The 22,047-nt window shown below is 37.4% G+C and overlaps 1 protein-coding gene across 2 annotated transcripts in view; it reads right to left on the bottom strand.

Moving 5' to 3' along the window:
* HECTD2 (HECT domain E3 ubiquitin protein ligase 2) overlaps positions 1-21,984 on the bottom strand; it is a 32,952-nt gene extending 10,968 nt beyond the window's left edge. The window contains exons 1-13 of one of the 2 annotated variants that reach the window (XM_026050953.1): positions 21,933-21,984; positions 17,306-17,435; positions 13,574-13,712; positions 12,120-12,222; positions 11,173-11,262; positions 10,212-10,276; positions 9,183-9,228; positions 8,086-8,195; positions 6,550-6,698; positions 5,588-5,711; positions 3,369-3,465; positions 2,382-2,489; positions 425-557 (exon numbers count right to left, since the gene is read on the bottom strand). In XM_026050953.1, coding sequence (XP_025906738.1) covers positions 425-557; positions 2,382-2,489; positions 3,369-3,465; positions 5,588-5,711; positions 6,550-6,698; positions 8,086-8,195; positions 9,183-9,228; positions 10,212-10,276; positions 11,173-11,262; positions 12,120-12,222; positions 13,574-13,665 — 1,117 coding nt within the window. In that variant the 5' untranslated portion in view covers positions 13,666-13,712; positions 17,306-17,435; positions 21,933-21,984. Of the gene's footprint in view, positions 1-424; positions 558-2,381; positions 2,490-3,368; positions 3,466-5,587; positions 5,712-6,549; positions 6,699-8,085; positions 8,196-9,182; positions 9,229-10,211; positions 10,277-11,172; positions 11,263-12,119; positions 12,223-13,573; positions 13,713-17,305; positions 17,436-21,932 lie in introns of those variants that run through there. The other variant, XR_003251211.1, reaches the window with a different exon arrangement.
* Positions 21,985-22,047: the final 63 nt, after the last annotated feature.

The raw sequence follows: 22,047 nt of genomic DNA, 5'->3' as shown, positions 1-22,047 counted from the left end.
TAAATGTTATTTCTCCACACAGACCCTTTTTTACTAGAAATCCGCAATTCTGCACAGTGACATTACCCAACTGCACCTATTTCTAAAAAACAGGGAGATATGGGGAGATCCTCTAAAGCAACTTGAGGAGAGTGAAGGCAGAGTAAAGCAGAACATGAGAAAGAAGAGGCAGGAACAGTGGATGAGAACAAGTACATTTGGCCTTACAAGGTCTTGAGTATTTACTAAGCCACCTACCCCAGCTACATGTCCCCCTCTTTTTGGGATAAGAATACCACCCTCTGATTTCAAGCAAAGAACGTATTAAACTACATGGGAAGATTCTTATTCCTATTCTAAAGACTGAAATATTCTCCATACGTACTGTAGTAACTTAAAATGAACAACTTTAAAACCTGAATTTAGAACAAATATGTGGACTCACCATAGTCTGGATGAAAAATTTGTCGAATTAGCAGGAGAAACCACTCTTTTGTCAGGCCACCCATATCAAGACCAGCTTCTCCCACAAACGTGACTTTCAACTTCTTTTTCAGATCTGCCCTCTTCCTTGCCAACTGTTACAAATTAGGGTGATTAAAAAAAAAAAAAAGCAGACTTAAAATTATTATAACTTCTAGACATGTAGACAGAAAGAATACATTCCTCATTTCTACAGCTCTCACTAGAAAGCCCTAAACTAGTAATCTGCATTATCACCTACCAATGGTGATTGGTCTAGGTACCTACCTACCAAAGCAGGTCTCACGGCCTCTTGTCTTGACACCATCAACTTACTCGCACAGAATGTCTCTCCATAGACTAGAGAGACAGTTAATGGTTTGCAAAGCAGCCTCTTAATGAGCTAATAGATCCTAGAAGCTCTGGAATTTAGTTTGTTTGGGACAGAAAACAAACAAACAAACAAAAACCAAACCCTGCATCTTTGCATCCTATCTCTGCATCTTTGCTTTGGAGATGCTTAGCAAGTAAGGTGGTAACTAAAATTGTCAACATTTGGACACACTTCTATTCATGTTCAGCACAGGATATCTGCCAGCAAATACCAACTGTCTTGCAAAGCCAGCTTTTAGACTATAGTAACACCTTTTTTCATTACTTTGTCCTAGACTACATGCAGCATTTCATCCATGTATGCACGAGTTCTGCAAAGAGTAAGATTACAGCCTTTCACAGTTAGCACTGACCATCCAAGATAATGTCGCTGTCCAATTTTCTCTAAAACAGTAATTACTGTCCAACTCCAGGAAAAGCTTTTAAACCAAATCAGGATGATGCATGTTCTAAAACAACTACAGTTTTTAGCTGCTTAAGTAAATTCCAAGTGTCTAAGTTTTGTATGTTCAGGTATTTGCACTTGATTTGCTTTTAACTAGCTGAAGTAATTCTCCTTTGCAAATTATTTTTCATGTTTTAAACAAAATAAAATAAAAGCTCTCTTCCATTCCTCACTCCTTTGAGAACATATGAATTTTATGGTACGTTGTTACTCATGCCTGAGCTTGGCAGAAGAAATTATTAGAAATAAATAGGAGTAGGTTTTGGCTTTTGGAAGTCTTGTAGCTATTCACAGTTCTGCCAGTGTGATAAGTAAAAACCTACAATGGCTCAGATAAAGCATAAAAACAGATAAATGTCTCTTCCATTTTAGGAGATGAGACTGGCATTAATCTGACATAAAAGTTTAAGCTTATGTTTTCTGAACATGAAGAATCAGAACTGTCTTGATATGTTTTCACCTTTTCACCATGTGACACAATTTTTCAATACTAACCGCCTGTTCCCCCCCCGTCCTGTGGAGGTAGATTAGGCAATGAGATTTCACTGTTAACTTTAAAAGTTTCCATGGGCACATCTCTCTTTTTAAGAAGGGAAAGGAATTATATCAGGGGCATGAGAAATTTAAAATGAAGATATGAAGTTAATAAAGACTAAAAAAAAAAAATACAGGATGGAGAAGTTAATGGAATAAAAGAATAAAAGTATTTCAAGGATTAATTAGAACAATTCACCTAGTGGTTAGACTAGCCACTTTGTCTCGGTGCTTCTACCATGGAGCATATTACCATAATTTGGTAATTATATACAGTGTCATTAGGATAAAAATAAAAACAAGCACAGCAACAGACTGTAGCATGCAAATATACACTCTCATTGTGGGCTTAGCCATGGAAGAGCTTAAGGACAGAACAAGTTCAGAATGTCCAACTCCGTTCTGCACCACTGCTGTTTTGACACACAAATTCAGTTATTACTTTTACTTAATATTATGAAGCTGTATTTCCTAGCTCTTTGCACAGAAAGATTTAAATTACTTGCACTGAAATCACAGTACAATAGCTACTTTGCAGTAACACTCCACTTAATTACATCTGCAATACCTCATCAAGTGAATCACTAACAAGGTGCGTCCTCCTCACTTTCACATTTAGGAACAACATATTCATGTCAGGTTTCTGTCTGCGAGAGACTTTGTCCACAAGGCTTTGCTGTTGAAATGGAAAAGAAATTACTTGCATCTTCATTTAAAAATCAACTGACTAGCCACACTGACTAAATGCAGGAAATCTTTAGTATACTGCATGAGAGGCATTATCCTAATACAACAGCTACTTCAATACTCGCAAAAGGTGGACAGCAATACAATCTCTTTTCTACTGCAGACACCATTTACACCATATTATAGCAAACTTACCAGGAAGTCTAAAAGAGAAAGCAGCATAAATCCTCTAAATTCCTGAAGAGCAACATTAAAGATACATACCCCCAAGACTCCCCAAACTGGCCTATGCTTTACGTATCTATCAGAGGGCAGGTCCAGCAGGACACTAATTGGGACGTGCTGCTCCCACGCTGAACATCAGTGAAACCCACAGTGCCTACCATCTGCAGGAGCCACCAAGAGAGGAGGGCGACCAAAATCTCTTTCGAAAGGAAAGAAAGCCCAGAAAGAGACCTCTCCTGGGTCTTGAAAACATACAGCTGCATCTTCATCTTCGGTGCCAATATATCTTTACGCATAAATCACAATTCTCAGGAGAAATTCTCATTTACTTCCTTAATTATTTTACTACCTAAAGTGTTCATGCTGGTGTCTCAAAGAAGCCTAAAAAAAAGGTTACTGCAATTTAGTTCCCCAACACTATTTATGAGCATTCTGAAGTTAAGCACTCTAAAAAAAAAAAAGATAAAAACTAAAAGCATTTAGTATTGTTATTTGTAGACTGATAATTACAAAACAGCTCCAGTATATTTCATGGTAGTTCTAAATATGAGAATTTGTGATCAAGCGTTCTATTGGGCATTTAGCCAAAAACTTAATAGATTATCATGGATTAGACCCAAACATATATTCCTGAATAACTTACCCGTGCAATACTTATCATCTGTTGTTCTGAATCCCTCTGAATAATAACTTTTTTTGCTGCTATTGAAATAATAAATGGGTATTGACAGAAAGAAAACCTGAATGATAAATAAGAAAAAAAAAAAGATAACACTTCCTAAAAATCACAAGAGGAATAAATCTTTGTATTACTATTCAACACCCTTCTTCCCTCTACTGACAATCATTCGCAAATAGTTGCCATTCTTGTTACATACATATGTTGTTCAGTAAAACTCAATTCATTTAAAATATGAGCAGAAATTTTACTCAGCTACAATATGTATCCTAAACAAACTACTTTTTGTTTAACACAGATCAATAGTTCTAATAAAATGCAGTCTACCAATTCCAGATAGCGGGAAGCATCTCCTGCTCTGCATTCTACATTTTAATTATGACACTGAACTAATGAAAATGCAAATATCACCTTAAGTACAAGCAAAACATCTACCTTGGTGTAGGATTCTCAGATACACAGTACAAATATTTCTCTTTACTTTTATTTACTGCAAATTTGCCTTTCAAAAACATTTATTTTCCACAGTCCCTTGTGATTTGATCTGAGGCCACAGGCGCTCAGTATTTCTAAAATAGCAGATCCCATCAACATTCCACTGCAATCAAATAACATCAAAGATTTTGAAAACCTTCAGAAACCATTAGGGTAAATGGTTATTTTAGTACGTCTTTCATTCATTTAGCTCATGAAAGTAAGATAATAGTTCTAGCTCAGCAAAAACCCCTAATTTCAAGTAAAATATAAATATGTAATTTTTTTCTTTAAAATAGGGGTTTTTTTGCCCCATATATATATATATATATATGTATAAAAACTTTTTTTTGTGTGTGTGTGTGAATCTGTAAGGCTTTAACTTTGTTAAACAACGATGCCAGCAGCATTTAATACATATTTTGTTTGACAATGCATAAACACTATATAAATAATTACGGTATTCAACAGAATACAACAGCTTCTCTTCCCCCATGGCTTGCTGTGCAGTAGGCTTTTTTTGCATTCCGGATGCCAAATCCTAGAGCAGCCCAGCTGAGTGGCTAAGCAACTCAGTAAAACTGAAAAAGTAACCAAAGTCACTTGACATTTAAATTTAAAAGCTGTCTTTACCTTGGCAACTATTATGTAGGTGCATTCAAAATCTCTAAAGTCAGTAGTTTATGCTGTTAGTACTGAGAAGTATATATTAAAAAAGAAAAAAGAAAGCAGACAGTTTAAGATGCAAACCTAGGCTTAGCATCAATTAGACTCAATTTAAAGCCAACTCTCTCTCTTCTGTTCCCAAATTATTTGCAATTATGATGAAGACACTGAGAAGAGGCAATTGGTAAAACACTACACAACTTCTTCTGTAGAAGAAGAATCTGCAAGTCTTCTATACTACCTTTAATATTTTTTTCTGCCAATTTTGCCTACTTTATGGAAATTTATATAGAACATTGTTATTGGAATACAAACATCCAACAGTGGTTGCAAAGTTTCATTAGGCAGTCTCAATTATCACCAATATCTTGTCCTATATTATCATTGCAGGGCACTTGTGTGTTTACTTTTTCTACTCTCAGATGCATGCAAATCCAAGCTAATGCAGCCAAATTTGGGGCACTGTGAAGCTGAGCATCACACAGAGTCTAATACTTTGAGAGTACATAGAGAATACTGTACATTTACTGCTATCCTCTATCACGTTACTTTTTCTTCTTCTTTAACATCCTGAGCAGAACATCAGCATAAAGTTTAAATACTTATTTCTCTATAGGTTTCGCAGTAAGCCTGTCTCTCACAAGAGGAGAAATACTTATAACCTTGATGCTGTAAAGATCTCTGTTATATTTTCAAGTAACAGAAAATGTCCCGTGAAATCACTGGACTACAGGGATTCATATAAGGAGATGCTTAAGATTAGCATACAAAAGGATAATACATTATTCTGTTAAGTCTTAAGAATGCACACATAGTTTCCTGTGATGATGTTAGAGGCTAAAATAATATCACAGTAACAAATTACTATCCCATTTAGAAAGGTGGAATATTAGTTCTATTACACTGAACCTCAAATCTATCCACAGTCTTTAAAGAACATTTAGAGTCTTTTCTAGTAAAAGACAATCTTTAATATGGCATTATATACATAAAAATAGTGAAAGAGATGAAATACTACTTAAAGAACTGTTTTCCATTCTTACCTATGAGAATTTCCGTAACATTGCCAGTTATGATATTCTTCCATAAGATCAATATGATCAAGTGTAGAATTATAGAAATCCGTATATGAAATAATAGAAGGGCTACTTAGACTATTTGCAGCATCTGAAAACAAAATACAAAGGCCTTTTAAAACGCTACCCTGATTAAGCATATGTGTTTCTAGGCATTCTGAGCACTAATGACCTTATAATATTGTAAAATAAATCAGCTACTATTAAAACTGTCTCAGTATTAGCCACAGAATTACAACATAATGCCATGTCACCTAATTAATATCTGTTCAAATAATGATCTCCCAGCCGTAAAAAAAAAAAAAAAAAAAGTCTACCAGTTCAGTCCACCTATTAAAACAAAAGCTTGATTTTATTGTTTTGTTCTGGAACATCAAGAGCAAATCCTCCAAAGCACTTGATTCCAGCCATTTTAGTCAGTGACACACACTGTGAGTTAAGGGGCCATGGATGATGATTAATGCCATATTCTGGTGAAATCTGTGAAAAAGCAGTTTGAAAGATAGGTATCTTATACAACGTCACTTACCTTCAAACACACCTATGCCTAGAGCCTCTACAGGCTTTCCATTCAAGTTAGCTGTTTGTGTTGGATGGCTGCTTGCTAAAGGGTACAGAAAGGAAAACCCTAACCACAGGTTACCCCTTGCAGACTTGTGTTTGAATGATCTTCAGTTGTTGTCACTGGAGGAATCTATCCATAGCAATTCGTTATTAACAGGTGAGTGTGAAGACTAGCCAGAAGATACCTGTTTCTCCCTACAAATGCTAACATGCTTTTGGGGATCCTGTTTGACCCAACTTCCTACCGTACCACCATTCCTGTCACTTTCTCTCTCAAGAGAGGTATAAACTGTCCCACCCAAACCATATAAACATACACATATGTGCATGCATACACGCCCCCACGTGCTAAGAAAAAAACGTACTAAATAAAGCCAGGACTTTGGTTGCTGATGGAATCCACCAGGTACATTTCATCATGGGTGGAAACTCTTCAGGTTTTGCAGGAAACAAGCGTAAAGAAATAAACTGCAGTAACCTGTCCACCAGCTGCTTGAATCTTGCCTGCGCAATCCTAGAACAAAGATGCTCAAGTTACTCTTGTGTGATCGCTGCCTACAATGAAGCCTATCCTAACAAGACTTCAACACTGTTTTCTGAGGAACATGCTTTTGTCCTATACATAACAAAATCATAAAGTTGGAAGCAGCATGCTTTTAATATTAGCACACAGAAATGCTCTTCAGTGCAAAAGCACTCTTCAAATAAGCCTTTGAACATCTGCAATTTTAAAAAAATGTACATATGCATTCATTAATAGTTCTTTTAGTTGCCAAAATGTTAATTTTGTTAAGTTATAATAAAAACAGAACTATTTCATTGTACAACCTGAATACTCAGCAATTCCCATTTTTAATTGATATTCTCAGTGAACAGAATGAACACTGAAGCACTTGGGACAAATGTGCATTTTAAATAATATGCTCTATCACTTCCACAATCACAGCAAAAATATGAGTATGTATATACATTCACACATTTAGATACATTGAAAAAGCTCCCATTTTTAAGTGATTAATTTTCTAATGCCTTTTTCAAGAATTAAAAATATCAATCTATTATATCATTTAAAAAAAATTTGGTCTGCTATATCCTTATCCATGAGAATAAATCTAATTTGCAAATACTGTTTCAAATGAAATGATAGTTACCACAGTTTTAAGCAAATGTGAAAATTTTTGGACGGTTTGGGTGGAGTGTGGAAGAGTTGGGGCACACACATTTATCTACCTATGTATGTAACCCCTATCCTTGCACAGAAGGAATCCTTAATTAACAGATTCCCTATGAGATACAGCAGTTTCTAATAAGGATGCTTCAACTTCCTTAACCCTAGGCACTCTAAAGTAGACATCACGCATGCAAATTTAAAAGATAATCTTTAGACAATTATACCCATAAATGACTTCATTAGGCTGATGATATTAGATTCCTTTTCCTGTTAATTAAAGTCTAATGGCTTAACTACACTCTCTCATCACCTTTTAACTGCATGAAGAAAGGAATTGCTTTCAATTGTGGTTTTCACGCTCTAGAACTACAGTAACTTTTGGAAATAATGCAAAACGAGAGTTTTAGTTAAACAAAGGCAAAAGACATTTGCAGTAATACCATATTTTGAATATCTCTTTACAAAAAAATCCTTATATAAATTATTTGCAATGAAGGCATTTTTAATAAAAATATTTTTATGCATTATATACAGTTTGCATCTATAAATCAGTATCACTTAGCGGACTGTATCCAAATGTGCTTTAAGAAAAACAAAAACAATCTCTGTTGTCAACTTAATTAACCTTCATATAATTTAAGATATAAAACAGTCAACATAAATGGAAATACAGCAACAATTGTAATCCTAAGAAAATGGATTTTTATTTTATTTTTATTTTTATTTTTACTTTTTAGACCAGTGCACTAGGAAATGATGGTCAGCTTCTGTTAAGGCTGCTATCTGTCTTAGCAAGTGAGCATAGATGACATAAGTAGAAGTGTTACTAAATTGAGGATTCTGAAAAAGATTAAAAAAATGTGTTAGATTAATAAACTGCATTAGGGAAAAAAAAAGAGTCATTAGGATTGTTGTTAATTTGCTTGTTGTTGCCAACACAATTATCCATAAAATCTAATTCAGAAAACTGCTGCAATAGTGGAAGACTATGAAAAAATATTACTCACAGCTTCTATCAAAATGAAAAATATGTAACTCCTACATTGTAAAAGTATAAGCCCGAAAATAAAGGGAAAACTCAGCTTTTTTTTTTTCTCTCTCTCTATTCAAATACTGTATATTCCATTTCTCCAAGTAATGAGCTTTGCACACCAGTCTTAACTTTCCCTCTTATGTACGAGCCCAAACCATTCCCACTTTTCAGCAACATATACTTCTCAATCCACAGCTAGCATATTACCCCAGAGAAGAAAATTTCTCTCTAAAATTTTAATTACCAGGTGACCTTTTACGTTAACAGCAGAAACTTCTGTTAGGTGGACAAGTGTTACCTACACTGCTAAAATTTAAGGAACTTTGCTGCAAGAAGAAAACAACTTTAGTGGCAAAGATCATACGTTAATTCAGACAAAAAATTGGAATGAGTTTGATGAATAAACCAAAACACTACTTCAGAAACACCAAAATAATTGCATATACTGAATCTTTCCAGAAGGATCAAAGTTACAGCATGCCAATAAATCAAATAAGGTGGAAATAGGAAAAAGAAAATTGCTCTTTCAGACCCCAATATGATAGAAGTAGCTGCATGTCTAAGTGTCCTTAGCTCATAGTGTTAGTCTATGCACCATTTCCCCCTCAACCTTCACTAAGCTCCCCTTCCCATCATGCATACCCTAGACTTTTGCTGTATTCTATTACACTCTTACAACATCAAATTAAATGTGAAGTTTCTCAATTACAGTTTACTATGTATTTTGTTTGCATAGTATACTGGTTTATAGATTATAAAATTAAACACAAATACTTAAAGATAATTTTTCTTACCTGTAGAAGTATACAGTACGCCCTAATATCATCTTTTGTTCGTGGCCTAAGAATGAATGGAATAAGAAGCAGAATCTTATGGGTACCTTATAGACACACATTGATAGCTATGAAAACATGCATTTTAGGACTCAGCTTGGCTTTGCCAATACTTGCTGTGCACCACGCTCAGGAGAAAGCTAGGACAGCACCTCTCTTTTGTGGTGTAACACAAGAGAGGAGGGGAGAAAAAGAAAAACATAAAATGAAAAAAGGTAAATGAAAAGCAAGAAATCCATGCTCTTGTCTATCTCAGAAGAGAAAAAATATTTCCCCCATCTCTGTTATTTTCTGCCACAATTCTCTATCATTTATAATCTTGAAGCTCACCTGCTTCAAGACTTCTACGCAAATGCAACGTGCTAACAGCACAGCAGGCAATACAGGGCACAGAAAAGAACAGGCAGGAGCTGGGTCACAGGTGACTCTAAGTGGCTGCATCTTTTTGTGGTTCAAACTATGCATTTTTGTTTCTAGTACTTTTTGCTGAAAAATCTTTCCTTCTCACAAACTCCTGCCTTGTGACTATTTCCCTCTGCACCCTGTACCTCGTTTTGAGCTGCTGCCACATGTGTGTAATGTTGTGAAGTGTATTTCAGGTCAAGGAACTGATCTGGGTTAGAAGTAGCTTGAGGGGATGGAAGAGGGGGCAGGAAATTTATCCAGGACCAATTCCCTAATTGATCTCACAGTTCATATGCGTAACAGACTGCCTTGGCACAAAGACCTAGGATTTCAGGTAGGGAAAGGAATGCTGTATCTGCTTTTCAGGAGTTCAGTGTTACCTGGCAGGGTGCATTTCAGCAGACCTGCCTGCCTAAAGGAGACAAACTCCCTAAGTCAAGTAAGTTATATCAGAAGATTTTCTTTTTTTTGGCCAAAATAGTAGAATAAAAGACAAAAAAAAAAAAAAAAAAAAAACACCAACACCCAAAAACACAGTGTTGTAAATAGCGGAACAGCACTAATGTAAAAACTGCTTATAATTACCCTTTCCATTCCTGTAACAGACCATTAATTATTCCCTTTAGGACTGACTTCTGAACATCTTGAGGCTACAGAAAAAGAAGGTGGGAGGAAAAAATTAATCAAATTTCATGTTGTTAGACAAACTTCTTTGTAGTTCAATTAAGAGTGGTATCCTCATAACTGAAGAATAAGCCAAATAGTAGAAATGGTGACAAAACTAACCTTATCATACTGTCAGTTTTACCACCTAGAATTAGCAAAGTAAGTACTGCCAAGTAGAACTAAATATCTTAGCCAGCTGCAAAACTAAGGAGAGGGGAGTAAGGGGGAATTCTGTGTCCAGACAACACGCTGAAGGCACGAGCAAAATTGACTGTCACCTTCTCTTAGAGCTAAGGTGCAAGCCTGGCATAATGCAACATCCCACAGGGGACAGTGCTGAACAGTATGATATGCAGTGGTATATTGCATATTAGCAGTAGTCACAGAGGGCTACGAATATTGCATATTAGCAGTAGTCACAGAGGGCTTGACACAGAGCAAGGGTACCTTAATTAAGCAGGGATATCCTTATCACTCACTCACCGAGGAGCTGAAAAACTGTGACCATCATTCTATGCTATTCTTGCCTTCCATTTGATAAGCACAGGATGCACTTCTTGTTGCTGCCCCATTCTCACAGTTGCTTTATTTCCCCACCACGCAACACCTCACCAGAGTCATGTAACAGAAGGAGCCTCTGAGATCTACCACAGTCTAAGCCACATCACAAGTGGCAAAAGTTTCATCTCCTTTTACAGGAGTGATTTTCATGATTCTACCGCAATTCTCATGGGACCATTTTAAGTGTGTTTTGAGAGATTCTTCAGAAATAATGCCTACCTGAGAAAAATCTGTGGTGTAATTGCTTCTTATCATATTTCTTCACTGAAATAATTGTTAAAATGTTTTAAAACAACACGAGTTCTTTTTTTCTACTTACAGTATTTAATAAGGCATCATAGACAACATTCACAAATTTTGCATCGATTCCAGAGTCTTCAATGGTATTAAATGGAAGATTCGCATCTTTCTGCAAGTTACAAACAGTACATGAAGCATTTTGATTTTGAAATACCTTGAGTATTTTAGCTTTCTTTAAAAAATAATACAGCTTAACAGCATGTTTAAACAAAACATAGGTGCATAAACATTTTCCTTAGCAAAACATAAGAATCTAGGTCACTTAGTATCTGAAAGATAAAATTAAAGAATGAATCTTACAAACTGACAAAATTCACCTTACTATTACCTTACAGATTTAAAATGTATGAGTGTCCTTATATAACAAAACTGTATCGTTTCTCATCTTCCATATTTGCTGCAGATTCATCATCAGACAAGAGCAACAGCCACTACCATTCAGCAGTTATTTTCCCCGAATTCAAACCCTACTGCCAACATCAAATATCATAAGCATGTTTTGCTCTGTAACAGGCAGGAAATATTTGGCAGGAAGCTGAAAGATTTTTCACTCACAGGTATGACCTTGAGCAAGCAAATCTGAGTAGGCCACTGCAGCACAACAAGAACGACACCACTGAGCCAAACTTGCACATTTTTAGGGACAGAGAATTTCAGTTCTTGGGTTTGCCTTAGCCCCAGCATTACCTGCACTCTTAGACCAGTTCATACAGAAAGCACTAAACAGTGATAGTGTCACAAACCAAATACTTCCATTTTAAAGCTACACGTATGCTTGAAATGCAGTTACGCCATCTGAAATGAATACATCATTGGAAGTCTAACAATAGCAGGTGAGATCATGATAAAACTATCTTAATTGGTCTGAGCCAATTAACTAGCCAAAAGTCTTAATATTATGATTGTCCAAACATTTTGAAGATGCAAAGCATAAAAGGCTGAATAGTATTATGAATTATTTTCTACCTTAAATGCAGCATTTATCTCCAGGAAAGAATCGAATGATGTAGAATAAAAATCATGTACCGCTTTCCAATCTCCTGATGACTTAGCTTTTTCCACATCATCCCTAGAAATAATTTAACATTGGCAATTAAATATAAATGTTCGACCTTCCCAAAAAACAGATACTAAATGCCTTAAAAGAATAAAAAGAAAAAAAAATCCTTCCTTTTTATGCCATGCTGTAACTCTAAAGTTTCTTCAGTATGCAAATTAAGATGACAGACAAGATAAGATCAGATATAAGATCAGATTTCTTGTCTTGTAAAATCATGGTCTTACAAGAAAACAGTAGAGTAGATTGTGCGAGACATCTGAGCAACATCTATTCAGAACTATTAATTTAAAGTGTCACAGTTCAGCATGATATGGCAAATCATTAGCAGAATAGATTTATGGTGAAGAATAGAATAGACTGAAGAACTGTATATGAAATTTGGTCCAATAAAACAGAAAAAAAAATGAGATCAAAAATATCTACACATATCATGGAATTACAAATATCATCTTAGTTGTTTACAGTGCTGGTGATGCCATCCGGCTCTCTTTTGTATACATACGTATATACATATAAAAATATCTGCTAGAAATAAACCATCAGTGGAGCACTAGCGACAACTTTAAAAATAATTTATTTGAAAGAATAGTTCACAGTAGTGAGGTCAATAGATTAAAAAGTCTGTATATGGAGAGTATCAGCACTTCAAATCACCTGAATTTTTGCAAAGGATCATTTTTTGCCAAATTATCTTTTATACCTGTATCCTTTTGAACGAAATACACACATTGAATAACTGAAAAATCATTCCTTTTCCTCACTGAATGCACAATATTTCAAACATGAGAAAAGAGCAATGAAGAGGATATGCTCATATGTCTCTTGGAGCAACTGTTATTTTTTCCATCTGTTTGAAAAATGGAAAAGTCAGGCTTCTTCCTAGTAATAATTCCCATTTCCCTACCAGGATTCTCATACTAGTAAAAATATCAAGGATATTAGAGCATCATAATCCTATTATGTGGGTGAGGGATAAAGAAGGGAAAGCAGAAGTCACATTTTCAGTGGATTAGTGAATATCACTCCAAGAATTTACCTATTCTTAAGAAACCCCTCGGCAAAATAGGCAGGCTTGCAGCATGGCAGGCAGAAACGTCTAACCCAGAAAGCTTCTGCCACTAGTCATATTTCCCCCTCCCCCCCACAAAGTTATATATTATTTCCTCAAATGACAGTATCAATGTCACAATTTTGGGGGTTAATTTCAGCTACTATATCCTATTTAACCAACTGGCAGTCACATTTAATGGGGTCCTCCATTTGAAATGAACAAAAAAGCCCAAATGTACAAACCAGAGGTAAAAAATGGAGAAAGTTCAAAGAAAAAAAGTGTACTTTTAGAAACAACAACACAACTTACTGAAAATCTTTAACAGTTTTCGTTCGGATGGGAAGGGAGGGTTCAGGTGGGATCGGTGCTTTCAGTTCCTGGGGCAGTGCATCCATAGACATGCGCTGCTTCTGCCTGACGTCGAGGCAAATAGGTGGCAGATCTCGCACTTAAAAGTGCAAATAACAATAAATACAGTGCAACTCACACATGCAATAAAAATATTTAGTTAATAAAAGATACATTCATATGAAATAGGAAAAAAAAAAGGAAACTTCTATTGGCCAATTATGTCTTTTGAACACTTACACAGTCCTACTATTTTTCTTAGAAGGCTCTTTCCAGGGAGCAAAGACACTTGTACTAATTGAAGGAAAGGAATACTTTATGAACACCGCAAATTGTGTCTTGAGATTACAACCAGGTCTTTGCAAAGAGCAGGGAAACTCCGAGTGGTCAGTGAGCACAAAAACACTCCCAGTGTTTCTTACCATCTTCCTGTGTGGTACTGGATCTTGCTAATTAAATTATAATTACTACTCTTCCGCCTTCTCCGTTCATCACAGCAGAGAAAGAGTAGTTGCAAGTGCTAACACCTAATAAAATCCCCCAAATTCAAAGGCAGATTCTCCTCAGGCTAATGAGAACTGAACTGCACATGACTTGCTCAGCCAGCCTTCATGGCCAGGTAATAAATCAGAGCTGCCCACAGTCCCCAGGGTATATAAGTGATTCCAGATATGGAATTTTGCCCATACCCACAGCTGGAATTTTTAAGCCATTTAAAGAGAAAAGCAGAAATTAAAATCAAAGTGAACATGAAGACACTACACTAATTCAAATCAAGGTATCAAACAACTGCACCACTCTGCCTTTCTACAACCTTCTCTGAAAGCAGGATGGACTGACATAAAACAAACTACAATTTCTTTTTTTTTTTTTTTAATATATAAAAGACACATCCTTTTAATTTAACTGCCATTCTGTCTTCACTTTATCTGAATGAATTAAACTTGAGTTTTGGTCAACTGAATACAGCAAAATGAATAAAAGACTCTCTGCATCTGCAGAGGATTGCCTGCTGACAGAAGCTGTTTCTCACTTCAGCAAATTGCAGCTGCAGGTGCTAAGCTGGTAACTCGCACCATTTCAGTGCTGCAATTTTCTTTAAAATACACACTGCTGAAATTAGATATACTAAAACTGAGCTTTAATAACACGTTTAAATCATATTGTCATCTTCAATGTTTTGCCATCATTCAAGTTTATTTGTAAATATATTTATCTGCCTGACATTCAAAAATATTCATTAAGATTCGTCAATTCAGTTGTTTGAGAAACTTGAAACTTTATGTAGTGAGTTGGTAGTGAGCAATAACAGTCTTACGAAGCAAGAAAAAATAGTCACTTCTGGCTGTCTGCCCAGCTAAATCAAGTAAAAATGACTTAGCAGAGCACGACTGCTTAGGAGATGACCAAGAACTTTAAGAAAGAAAATCTCACTGATGCAAAGTAGGGCTGAATGCTACAAAGAAATTCAGGATGAATGAATCTAAGCAGCAGTATTTTGTAACGACACAGCTACAGGCAGATTAAAATGTGCAAAGTAGTTATTTAAAGCAAACAAATCTTACTTGTACTCATAACATTATAAAAGTATTAGAACAATTAAGCATATCTATTTCACTGCATTTTTTTTTGCTATATCCTTGTTGCATCGTAAAACTTATTCATTCCATAAACTCAGTCTTTAATGGCAGCTATAAAGCAAATGAACTTCATGCTAGCTTCCATGCTGAACTATCAGCATTACCTTTCCTGTGCTGTTATTTTTTCAAAGAAATTAATATTCTCCTAACTCAAGCCTACCAGAACATTCCAAGTGTGTGTGTATATACATGCATGCATACAGGATGTGCATATAAATATTTTTACTTTACTAAAAAAAAGAGCATTCCTGAATTCTAGAATACCAAAAGAAATGTTTTAAAATCTGGTGTGTTATAATGATCATATAAAAAAAAAGTATAATAGTAATTCTTCTATTTGGAAATGTGCTGTATTTTTTCAGCCTGACTGGTCTAACACTAAATTTAGTTTTACTAAATTTTAGTGATAAGCAGACTTTTATATCATAACATGGGAACATATTAAGCAACTACTCTGAAGCATAAAGTTTTACAACTAAAAAGGAGGAGTCTCAAACTACTGCATCTTTCTGTTAAAAATGCTAGAACAGTGGACTAGTCCAGTGGTCATTTTTAGTTTCTGAGGTAAATATTGCTCTGATTTGAAGAGGCAAGACATTTGATTTTTCTCAGAGCTCATTCAGATAACAATTTAACTGCTCACATACATTTCACATATGCAGGCTTTTCTTTAAAATAACACAGGGAAGTGGAAAGGCTACAGGAAGGTGGTTTTCCTGAGACTGGAATTCCAACATTCATTGCAATCAGCGGGGCTCTGCTTTGCAGCATCACCTTCAAGCGCTCTGCTTCTGCTTTCCCCTTGGGAAAGCACCCAACAGCGGGAAGATCTTTGAATGGCCCTTTCCAGTGGCCTGTCTTTACTTTGCATGTTACAAAATGACTTGAGCATATAAAATCCTGCCCAGGTCACACACATTAAAACAAATGATGTCATTTATAAACAACTGCTTCCTTTATCATTTTTTTTGAGGCAGCAAGCACCTCCCTATTCAGTATCCAAAGCTACCAAAACCAGTTTTTACATTGACTCACACATGCAGTACAGCTAGCAAGTATTACAGCAGGAACTGTCTTATTAGAAGATCCAATCCCACAATTATTTAGCCACTTCTTTCAAGTTTGAAACTGACAATTTCTCCACAAATTGTCCATTTGTTCAAATCTGACCATTTGCTTCAAGCTCATTATTTTGATTAATTAATGCAATCTTGATTTCCAGTTTCAAATTCACTCAAAAGTGCTATAAAGACAAAGACTTAAAGAATCAGAAAATATTGAAACTGAAATGAACCTGCCCAGAGGCAAGACCAGCTACTGCAAACACAGCTCATTCAAAACTAACAAATGTTTATATGTTTTTTTCTTAGAAGTCTGAAGTTACCAAAATCCCATATCCTCACACAAAATCTGTTTCAACATTTTAGCATCTTTGTTTTTTTGTTTCAGGTCTAACCACAGTATCATTTGATTAGAATTCATGATTTGAGCCCACCATCCTGAACACCAAGATCCACTTTTTAATCTTTCAATTATCTCTACCTCATCTTATCACAGGAAGTTTCATTCTCACTTTTAAAGGTCTCTAGAAATCACCATTCTCTGCCTACAAGTTTATTTTGTATCATTAATGGTGCAGCAGCTCTCACTATCTGTTGCCCTGAAAACCCCTCTGTTTGCCTCATCTAAGTCATCCTTCTTCAAATTTGGCCGTATAAATTTTCTTAACATAGTTCTGACAACATTTCTAAAGAAACCAGGCATCTGGCTGTAGTTAGACAAGCCACATTTACAGATACACTACTGAATATGTAATTTCCTTTAAAACTACAGATGATTATTCGATCCTCCAGGTCTCCTACCAATTTTATCCACCTTGTCCTCTATGACCTAACTTCTCCAGAGACCATCATCTCACTGAGGGTACAATGTACAGTACAGGATAACTTAATGAAATCTACATTTCTGGCACTAGCCCAATACAAATATTGGCAGAACACTGAGCACCTTCTTAAATAGGTAGCTAAGTAACACAGGAGCCTTATTCTCTTACCATTTTTGATGTTAGGTATAACAAGCTGCGTGGGTGGACTCCTGTTTCCGGTGCCTTCCTTCTTTTGGTTGATAGTTGTGATGAAATTGCTGAAAGTGGAAAATTGATTTTTGGCTCCTCTCTCCAACCCCTGTAATTAAGATGACAGTGTGTTACAAAGGGCTAATGCATTACTGCAAAAGTAATCTTACTCATAAGGTATTACACGGAATACTTAAATAACTTAATTTGAAATAGAGTGGCAATATTTAAATAAGACTTAAACAATGTTTCAGCAAGTTTTTCCCAATGCAATCATGAAAGACATCATGGAATTCCTTTCCATTTCTCTCATGTCCAAAAACACCTCCAGATAACCAAACAGGACAATATGATTTTAATATTTTCAAAAATATTCTAATTGTCCATAATTTGATTTCCTGTTCATCCATCTCAGTGTAAGAGGAAAGCGCCTCGTACTTCTTTCTCAAAATATCCTTGGTGTAGCGAAGCAAGCAAACTTCGCAAGGCTCGAAACATGTACCTGGGAATTTTATGAGCTGCTTGCTAATAAACTCTAGATGACGCTTACCTGGATAAAAAGCTCCAACGATTCAAAAGCTTCAGTATTACCTGTCCCTGAAGGAAGGCCAGCTAGCACCCACTTGCTAACATAACATTAAAAATCCCTGCTGGAGCATCTGCCAGTGCTGCCGCCAAGGAGCCTGCAGGAACCCGCGCAGAGCCGCGCTCAAGCAGCGAGCTGAGGAGAAGGAACCCGGGATCGTGCCAGGCGCTCTGCTACCAAGCATCTTCATTTGCTGCAGAGGCTTCACAAAGCTCAGGTGAGTGAAGGAACTTGCCCAAGGATTTCAGTTTGTACCTCAGCTCCATGTGATCAGATGAAGTCCAGCAGAGGCACATGCTGGAGAGGCAACACACACTGGCTTCTTGTGCACTGTGATTTTCACCCTCCTATTAACTTAATGATCGCTTTGCTCAACATCCAGTACCTGCACCTGCACTCTACTGCCTGATGAAGAAAATTGCTTTTGTAAGACTGCAGAGGTTCCACACAAATCAAAAGTGGAACTCCTCAAACCAGAATTCTAAAAATAAACACATTATCCTATCATTTTTCTTAAATTATGCATTTCTGCCTTTTAAACAAATAATTTTTGACCAAAGTATGTAGCTAGAGCTCTGGAGAAAACCCTTCACTTGCACCACCACATCCTGAAGCATCATCACAAGGGTCATACAGCCCATAAACCTGCCACGCTTCAGCGTGCGCACGCTGCAACACTGCCAGGAATGACAAAAACCTACAGTGCAAACAGGTATTTTCCCATGGCTTTTAAAAAACAGCAAATCTGAATAATCAGCAGGACTTCCAGTTTTAAAACTACAGAGTTTCAACTTCTATCCTAAAATTCCTTGTATGCAACAAATATTCAAAAATAAAATAGAATTCCCATTATTATTATTTTCTATTCTGTACCATGTAAAATGCATTTTCTTCTGGCACCTGGCAATAAAAAGCCTGGATCTTGAACAAGCAGCCAAAGGAGGACTTCAAAGCAATCCAGACCTGACATTCATCTGCCGTGCCGCAACACACACGCTCTAGGTAGAAGACTTTCTCGAGCCTTCACACACAACTCGAAAAAGGAACTTTTATGGAGGAGGCTGTTAATGACAGTCCTTCTGACTGGCCTAGCCTTTCCACAGCTTTCCATGTTTTATACCAGCCTTGCCACTGCAATAATACAGTTGTAGAGGCATTTAAGCAGGTTCTTCTTAATGCTACCTCTCCAAGAACTGAGCAGACCCCCCAAACTCACACATACGGCTCAACTGCACCATGCTGCTCCAAGTACAGTTCTGACACTTTTTAAATAAGCATATGGAAACAGGCCTCACTGGAAAAAGCCCTGGAGGAAAAGCTGGAAACTACATGCTCATTAAGAAGCATCTCTGACGTCTCCTGGGAGAGGGATGCAGGGCAAGTGCTCAGCAGCGCATCAGGCTGCAAGCTCTGGAGGAGGTCGGGCAGCCTCGGGAGCCTGACTCACCTACTGCCACCGCAGAGGAGCCCCCACGTGGGGACGAGCACGCTCGGGGAGGCGGTGGATCAAAGGCTTCTTTAATCCTCTCCAAGTGCATATTAATAACTCACACCACTTCTTGCTTTTCAGAAAAAAAAAAAAAAAAAGTTTCCAAAAACAGTAAGCTGGAGAGTCACTAGCCTTGTACTTCATAAACATAGGTTTGTCACCACTGGAATTAAACCAGATGGTGAGGGTGTGGGGAGGAAATCAAAAGGTTTGTAAAGAACAGGTAGAAACTACTTTTGGGGAAGAGGAAAGATTTTTAAAAAAAGGAAAAAAAAAAGAGGAAAAAGAGACCATCTAGAGGAGTTTCTTGCAAACCCTCCACTTGAGCACATGGCAAAGGCCAGGGAAGGGTAAAAGGCTCCCTCCTCTCTCCATCTGCAACACAGAGGACACTCAAATTACTTGAAAGCAGCTGTCAATGCAAGAGCCAACTTGCCAAGCACAATACTCCTTTTCATTTAAGTCTTGAAAGGTGCAACACAGAATTATGTTCGCTTTATGCTCCCACCCGTACCCCGCTTGCTCTACGGCAAGCTCTAAATTCCTACTGGTACCTATTAATTTACTCAAATTCTGACCTTCCCCGCAGCTATTGTGGCACTTGGGAGCTGGATTTAAAGGATGTGTCACATATTCACATGGCTTTCTAGGAAAGCCACGCCATGCCAAGCCAACCTCTGGTGGGTCATTAGTGCATTGAAGAAAACACCAATTTTCTTCAGAAAGCAAAGGCCAGGATATCTGAGGCTCACTGTTTTTATCAAGACTGCAAGGTAAATCATCATACAGTAGCTATGAATATAGACAAAATATAGACAATGAGAAATTAAGGTTATCAGGAGCATTTTTGTATTTGTACTAGGCATTTGTTTTTAAAGGCAGGGAGTTTCAATGGGAAAACCATGAACATGCAAAAAAAAATTCTAAAAAGACAGTTTCTCTCATTAGTCATCATATCAAATTACACATTTTTCTCCAGTTTAATAAGGATGCAGCAGAGAATATATTTTACTTTCAAAGTATTTTACAGCATCTGAATATTATCACTCATTTTTGATGTTTAGAGAATTTAAGACAAGAATCAATATTAAAATCATTCTACCATTTCAAAATAGAAACTTAGCAGCATATTCTATAATACTTGCAATTAGGTGCTTGTGTGGGTCAGAACTAAGGTTCAGCAGATCATTTGCCCACTATTTTCTTTAAAGAAGCCTATAAAGATCTTGCAGAAGACTATCTGCATTGCCTAGGTGGTCCATGTGGATCATCATTTCTTCCATGACACACAAGGAATTGGGAGCATCCATGACATCTTTCCACAAAACTGTCTCTCCATGACACACTATTCAAGTCTGCAGGCATTCCACGGTAACTTCAAAATCTCATGCTCTCTGGACTCTTCAGGACCGTAGGAAATCCCTGAGTATATACATTTCTCACGAGCTCCCAGACACATTTTATACCAGAACTTGCACCTGGATTTTAAGGGATTAACATTTCCCTATGAGTCTGAAGCTGAGATCTGCACAGGTGCAAACGATCCCTGGATACTTGCCTACTGCAGATTCCTGAAACTCTCCTTCCTTGACCTAAACACCAAAACTAGGCACATGAGATCCCCAATTCAGGGCGATGTACAAAGCCCAAAGTCTTGCAGGAGTCCCAAACATCATAGGCAAAACACAGAGGGGCAAGGGAGTTTGCAGCTTGCCCACAATCACCTGCTTTAACATTACACTTATTTTAGGGCACTCCAACATTAGACACTCAATTTCTTAAAGTCAATTTGTATAAAAAGAAAGTTTCTTATATGTCAGATATTAATCACAGCTATTCAACTAAAAGCTCATAACTATTACTCCAGGTTTGGTAAAAAAAATAATAAATTGCTTTTCCATTAGGCTATAATAAGCTTAAAGGTTGAAGTATTAAAAAGATATCCAACTTATGCCAGGAGGACTTTATGTTTATACAAAAATAAAAAAGAGAATTTTCTTTGACTACAGTTAATAAAAAAACTCAAATAAGGTTCACAAAAACCGATTTTTTTCTGGCAAATCTCTTTTGCACAGTTTTCGCCCGACTTCATCCACACAGCAGCATGCGGAGAGTTCTGTCATCCCGCCCTGAACACGAGGGGAGAAGGAAAAAGACCTTCAGGGAGGGAAGCCCGAAGCCGGGCTGGCCGCGCGGCCGCCCCCGCCGCGAGCCCCCGCCGTGACTAACCGGGCGGACAGACCGCCGCAAAATGCTACAGAACTATAAGTAGCTGGGGAATTTATAGCTTCATTATGTCACTGCTTGCAGACGCACTTGTTATTTTTAAGAAACTTGAATGAAAGCCACGGAGAGGAAAGGAACGTGCCGCGAAAATGACGCCTTTCCCCCCTCCCGCTTTTCTCCCTTTCCCTTAACCCCGGCAGCGCCGCGGGGGCAGCGCCCCGGGGAAGGCTCCAGCCCCGCTCCGGCTGCCGCTGCCCCCCTGGAGGGCCGGAGGGGCCCCGAGCGCGGCCCCGGCCCCCACGTACCGCGGCCGCGGCGCTGGGCGCCGGCTCGATGGGCGGCAGCTTCTCGCGCTCCTTCTGCCCTTCCTCCTCTTCCTCCTCCTCCTCGCCGTCCTCGTCGGCCTCGTCGGGCGGCGGT

This window comes from Nothoprocta perdicaria, unplaced genomic scaffold (assembly GCF_003342845.1).
Source record: "Nothoprocta perdicaria isolate Ctin4 unplaced genomic scaffold, notPer1 scaffold_111, whole genome shotgun sequence".
Lineage (NCBI taxonomy): Eukaryota > Metazoa > Chordata > Aves > Tinamiformes > Tinamidae > Nothoprocta > Nothoprocta perdicaria.
This window is presented reverse-complemented; position numbering and strand designations above follow the sequence as displayed.